This window comes from Peromyscus californicus, unplaced genomic scaffold, assembly GCF_007827085.1.
Source record: "Peromyscus californicus insignis strain IS unplaced genomic scaffold, ASM782708v3 Scaffold_9__1_contigs__length_137607984, whole genome shotgun sequence".
Classification (NCBI taxonomy): Eukaryota; Metazoa; Chordata; class Mammalia; order Rodentia; family Cricetidae; genus Peromyscus; species Peromyscus californicus.
In genome coordinates, this window is record NW_026294617.1 from 76,370,367 (window position 1) to 76,377,031 (window position 6,665).

General features: G+C 50.7%; 1 protein-coding gene across 1 annotated transcript in view; it reads left to right on the forward strand.

Moving 5' to 3' along the window:
• Window positions 1–6,264, forward strand: part of Znf697 (zinc finger protein 697) — a 37,416-nt gene extending 31,152 nt beyond the window's left edge. Inside the window, exon 3 of the mRNA XM_052731078.1 lies at window positions 1,664–6,264. Within this exon, the coding sequence (XP_052587038.1) occupies window positions 1,664–3,105 (1,442 nt within the window). The 3' untranslated portion in view covers window positions 3,106–6,264. The remainder of the gene's footprint in view (window positions 1–1,663) is intronic.
• Window positions 6,265–6,665: the final 401 nt, after the last annotated feature.

The window sequence follows — 6,665 nt, forward strand, 5'->3', positions numbered from 1 at the left end:
AGACCTGAGTTTGGTTCTAAGCACCCATATCAGTCGGCTCACAACCACCTGGAATCAGTTCCAGGGAATCCAATGTCCTCTTCTGGTCTCTGCAGGCACCTGCACGAATGTGGGACACACAAACTCACATACACACATAATAGATGAATACATGTTTTTTTAAAAAATTCAAAAGTGACAGCACACTGCTGGGCAAAGTATATGGATGTTTCTAGTTAAATCATCATCCCCGCTCTTGATAAGCAAAGTCAGTGGTTAAATGACCTACCTGTGTTCATGAGGCTGGTTACCCAAGGGCCTACGTTCCTGGTTACCACCCGAAAGCAAATGCTGGGTCTCTAGCCACGCCCTTGTTTCTGTCTTTGGACATCGGTTGCTTTGTCCTGTTCAGGGTATACAGCAGGGACAGAAAAGAGCTGAAACACCCTATGGCCAGGACTGTGTGGTTACATTTCTTTCCCTGTGACAAAGTCCCAGGTCCCCTGCTGCCCTCCTCCACAGTGCATATAAGCCTGTGGCCTTCACTTCCTCAAGTGCCCTCTGTTTGAGAAGGAAGCAGCCAGAGACTGACAGGTATATATTCTCTACCAGTTTATAACTTGGTCTTACCAGTTCTGGGCTGTCTGCCATCCCTTACCCATCTTCCAATGCTGAGTTCAGTTTGCTCATGAGTGTGACCAACCTGCTGCTGAGGACAGCTGTGAATGCTACTCCTCATGAAATTGTAAGTGTAATTAAAACTCGAAAGTGTGTGTGTGTGTGTGTGTGTGTGTGTACATCTATGGGTTGTTATATGTGTCAGCCAGAGGTCAACCTCAGGCATTGCTCCTTAGCAGCCATCTAACTTGAATTTTTAGGTGGGGGTCTCTGTGGTCTAGAGCTCACCAAGGTAGGCTGGCTGGCCAGCAAGCGCCAGGGAGATCTGCCTGTCTGTCTCCCCACTAGAACTACAAGCACTATGCATCCCACTTGGCTTTTTTTGGGGGGGGGCATCAAAATCAGATCCTCATGCTTGCACAGCACTTTAGAAATAACGTATCTTTCCTGATTTCTTTTCCCCTTAATACTTGACTGTTTGCTTCTTGAGCACAGACTTCAGTAGACTGTAACAGGGTATTGTTGCAATGTCAAAGGTTGGAAATGCTCTCCAGCTGTTCCAGATTGACCAAATGGTTTTTTGTTTTTGTTTTAAAATCAGTTCTGGACCTAATTCATCCAAGTGGTCTCTTTTACTTTTCATGACTAACCTGATTTGTGTTTTGAGGCTCTAACTTTACAAAGTATGGTTGAGCAAATAAAGTTTTTTTCTCCATTTTCTGGAGACAGAACTCTATCTCCTGAGTTCCCATATGGTACAAACCTGGCTATCTGCATCCTGCCAGTGGTTCAGCTAAACAAAGCCTGGGGTATACAGTAGATGTGGTCTGCCAAAAGACTGGTTGACAGCGGCGCAGAGTGCACTGTCCTTTAGGTCTTACTTGGAGGAGACCAGTGGGAAAGAGGCTGGAGTATAAGGAGGCTAGGGAACTGGGGTGGAGAGGTTTGGGGGAGTACCCGGGTCGAGCATTACTCCTTTGGCTCACAATCTTTGAAGGGCAGTTCCCCTAGAATACCTTTGCACGCCAGGTCTAGCTGATCCCCATTGCCAACTTGTCTGTTGCAGAGGGGCTGCTGAGTGAGGAAGAAGGGGCTGTCCTCCGTGAGGAAGAGGACAACCAGCCTGGTGTGGCTGACATGGCACTGTTCCCAGGCCTGTCAGAATCTGACAGTATATCCCGGAGTCCCCGCGGAGAAGAGGAGGAGGAGGAGTTGGAAGAAGAGGAAGAGGAGGAAAACGTTGGGGAGAACCGGCTGATGGAGGCAGATGAGCAGTTGCCTCCTCCAATGCTTCCCTGGAGGCGTCACCTCTCCCTGGGGGGTCGACACCGAGGTGACAAACCTGCCCACCGCCGCTTCCACCGCCTCCATCACCCCATGGCCATGGACCTCGGGGAACTCGACAGCCTGATGGCCAGCATCATGGACGCGCCCACCATCTGCCCGGACTGCGGGGAGAGCTTCAGTCCGGGTGCCGCCTTTCTGCAGCACCAGCGCATCCACCGCCTGGCTGAGGCCGCCGCGGTGGCCAGCCTGGAGCCCTTCGGCTTGGCGGCGGAGTGCGGTGGGGTGGTGGGGATGATGGGCATGGGCGTGGCCGGCGGCTTCGGGGCGGGGCCGGCGCTGGCCCGGCCCCCCCGCGAGAAGCCCTTCCGCTGCGGGGAGTGCGGCAAAGGCTTCAGCCGCAACACCTACCTGACCAACCACCTGCGGCTGCACACGGGCGAGCGGCCCAACCTGTGCGCGGACTGCGGCAAGAGCTTCAGCTGGCGCGCCGACCTGCTCAAGCACCGGCGCCTGCACACGGGCGAGAAGCCCTACCCGTGCCCGGAGTGCGGCGAGGCCTTCAGCCTCAGCTCGCACTTGCTCAGCCACCGGCGCGCGCACGCGGCGGCCAGCGGCGCGGGCTCGGCGGCGCTGCGGCCCTTCGCGTGCGGCGAGTGCGGCAAGGGTTTCGTGCGCCGCTCGCACCTGGCCAACCACCAGCGCATCCACACGGGCGAGAAGCCGCACGGCTGCGGCGAGTGCGGCAAGCGCTTCAGCTGGCGCTCGGACCTGGTGAAGCACCAGCGCGTGCACACGGGCGAGAAGCCCTACATGTGCTCCGAGTGCGGCGAGACCTTCAGCGTCAGCTCGCACCTCTTCACGCACAAGCGCACGCACTCGGGCGAGCGGCCCTACGTGTGCCGCGAGTGCGGCAAGGGCTTCGGCCGCAACTCGCACCTCGTCAACCACCTGCGCGTGCACACGGGCGAGAAGCCCTTCCGCTGCGGCCAGTGCGAGAAGCGCTTCAGCGACTTCTCCACGCTCACGCAGCACCAGCGCACGCACACGGGCGAGAAGCCCTACACGTGCATCGAGTGCGGCAAGAGCTTCATCCAGAGCTCCCACCTCATCCGCCACCGCCGCATCCACACCGGCAACAAGCCCCACAAGTGCGCGGGCTGCGGCAAGGGCTTCCGCTACAAGACGCACCTTGCGCAGCACCAGAAGTTGCATGTGTGCTAGGGCGGGGGTGGGGTGGGGTGGGGTCCCGAACGAGGCCGCGCTGGGAGTCGATGGCTTGGTTACTGATCCTGTAGATGATGGGGGAAGGGACGGGAGGGACAGCCCGAGAGTGTGTGTGTGTGGGGGTGCTTTTAATGTTTGCCCCTGCTCCCCCACAAGGGGACGGTTAATAAGAGTTGTTATTTCGAGGTGCCTACCTCCTCCATAGAAGTAACTCTTAAGAGATGTGCTTGAGCTGATGGCTTACTTTAATACACACTGTAAGGAGTGAAGAGCTTGGGTGAACAGATGCTTGGAGGACTCCCCCCCCCCCCCCCCCCCCCCCCCCGAGGAAGGGGATGTGGGTGGAGAGGGTTGGGCTGCCGTGTTTGTGGGAACTGGGAGGGGTGGCTGGTTTAGAGTTATGGGGGGTACAGTAAAGCGTGGGTAGGAATAAGCCTGCGACACCTCTCACCCTCAGCTCTAGCCAGACCCTTCTCATCCCTATAGAAGAGGGCACTTCTATCCACTTCCCTTCCCATGAGCCACAGTTAGCTGCTATTTTGAGACATCCAGGGAAAGTCGAGCAGAGAAACTGCACAATTACTTCAAGGGGCAACCTCGGGTTTAGAAATCCACTAAAAACTGGTTCCCGGATTTCTTAGGAAATCCTGCACTTGGTTCTTCCTGTTGGGTCTCGGGTGCCTAGGTGGATGGATGACCCTGACCCATGTGTAAGTCAGGACTTGCCCCGTCTTAGTCCGGCTTCAGGAGGACTGAAGACCACCATCAGCAGCGGCCTGAGAAACCTGTTCACAAAAGTCAGCCCGCTCAGTTTTGCTGGCTTTCTGTGGAAAACGCAAGAAAGCTGAGTTCCCAGGATGGGATGCCTTTCTTTGCATGTGTGTGCCCTGACCCCAAGAACCCCAACTTCTGCACAAATTAATGAGGGATCTAGTCCAGACAGGGGTTTCCTTTTTCGCTTCCGTATGAGAGGCACGGATTTACACATGGAGGGTACAGACAGGGAGAGGTGGGAATGCAAAATTGCCAAATAGCTCAAACAGTGAATGTTTTCTAGTTAGACGATGCCAAAATTAGCACTTTTGTATTTTCAAAGTGTTTTATGCTTTCTAATGATTGCTAGTGTTTCTCACGTGCTTGTGAGGTAGATCAGTATTACGAACTCTGTCTTGGGGGAGGTCTAGGGTAGGAGTGTGGCAAGCCTCTTGAGTGAAGGCTGAGGACTGCGGGTGGTAAGCCTGGCCTTGTGTGGTCTTCGGCTCTGTTGCTAGGATGACTTACGTCCTCTGATTTAAATAATACAGTAAGAACACTGAGCATTCTTGTGCTTGATGGAAGACATAAAGCCTAGAAGGACCAAAGATGTCCTTATTGACAAAGCTGGCCTTTGTCACCTGATTACAGTGTCCTCACTGTGTTCTGTTTCTCGGAGGGAGCTGTAGTCAAATGACTTGTATAGATTTTGGTTACACTGAAAATCCCTCCCCTCGATTAGCCTGTAGAAGTTAGTGTTGTGGCAGGCGGTAAAGTTTTCTTCACTGAAAGTGTTTCGCCCTAGACTGTTCATGGGAGTCTCAAACTGTTGGACACAGTTGAAGGGCGGGGGAGAACTATACAATTGTTTCTACAGTTTTAGTGAAGTTTCTGTGAATGCTAGTGATTTATACTTGATCATTTATATTTTAGTAATAATCTTTCTTTGGGGGCTGTAGGAAAGCATGTTTTTTTTTGTTTTTTTTGTTTTTTGGTCATTTTAAGTACCCTTCAAAAATCTGGAGAACACCCGGGCTTGTATATTGCCTGCTGATCTTGACCACTAAATCTGTTCATTGTTGTTCACAGATGGATATCAGACACTCACACTAGGGATAGTTTTGCAAAGTCTGTGCCCATGATTTATTCTGACTCTTGCAGTCTGAATGCCAAGTGTATGAGACCTACTTAAAACCACACAGCCAATCTGTAAGTGATCTTTAATTTTTTTTTCTTTTGAGACAAGGTCTCTCTACATAGCCCTGGCTGTCCTAGAACTCACTATGTAGACCAGGCTGACCTTGGACTCAGAGATCTGCCTGCCTCTGCTCCCCAAGTGCTAGGATTAGAGGCAAATGCCACTATGACCGGCTTATTATATTATTTTTTTTGTACACATCTACCTCTTCTGGCTGTTTTAAGTTCTCTCAAGTGTGTGCCAATGAAATTGCATCCAACTTTTGATTCTTCGTTTATTTTCCGGCCACTTGATGGGCTTTGTTTTGTGTTTTGTTTTTTCTTCTGTTGTTACCATTACACACAGTATAGCCGCTGTGAGATGTGCTGCATTTCAGCAGCTTTAGAGAATGGGTTCAGTGGGGAGTGGATCTTCAAGCTGGTGTGAAGTAATGGCAGTAGAAATCTTTGGCCTTCTCCTCTTCTTTCCATTGCCACGGGTAAGAGCCTCAGCTCCTTTGTTATCCCTTGGCTGAGCAAATCCTTCAGCACTGACCATGTACCGCTCCAGGGGTGTATATAAGATGTGATTCCCTTTCTCTTACTTCTTTGGGGAACATACCCGCATTAAGTGAGATGCCACGCACCCAGATGGTTAGTTCTCGTCTTCCGACTTAGGATAATAGTGTTTCTTCAGGATACCCTGGTGACGGCGGTTCGTGCTTGAAAGGATTCCTCCCTCCAACTCACTGCTGATGTTGGAGGCCTTTGTACTGTTTATTTCCGGGGAGTTTGGTCAAAAGCAGGTTCCCTTTGCTGTCCTTTACTAAGCAAAACTCGGTGCAGTTTATGGGCTTAAATGACTTAGTTCTGAGGTGGAAGAATATAAGCAGCCCTTTGAGCCACGTGGTGTCTTTACAGTCTCGAGGCTGTATATATGTGAAAAGTGAAAATTAAAAAAAAACAAAACTATGTTCATAGACAATCTGAACTGTGTTTCTGAAGTTTGTGCACATATTTCATTGTAGTGCTATTTTACATTTGTTTGTTAGAGTAGTTAAGTAATTTAATGATCTGAAGAGTACCAGATTCTGTGTGAGTGTGCTTGTGTATGTGAGAATTGCCTCGTTTTCAGGCTGTTTTATTTAATGATGGTCCCTTGGACAGCATCCTGGTGTTCAGCAACGAATGTGGGATATTTGTCATTAAATTCCTATCAGTCTTTTATCATTCTTCTTTATTATCTGTCTCACATATGACTCTTTGTAAATGAAATTTTACTGGAATACAATTACACCCAGGCAGTCATGCTTCCAAACTGTCTACGGAGACTTTCATGGAAAGCTGAGTAATTGTGACAGAAACCACGTGGGCCACAGTCCTCAAATATTTACTCTCCTACCTTTAAGAGCACAGTCTATTGGGGTGTAGGGGGGTGTAGTGGGGTGTAGGGGGCATGCAACAAGAGGCTGCCACAGGATGGGTGCTGGTGTGAGGCCAGCCTCATCTGTGTAGTAAGGCACTGACTCAGAATTGGTCTCTGTTCATTTGTATATGTATTTATGCACACACACGTCCTAGTTTGCTTTCTATGGCTGTGATAAAACACCGTAACCAAAACCAGTGTG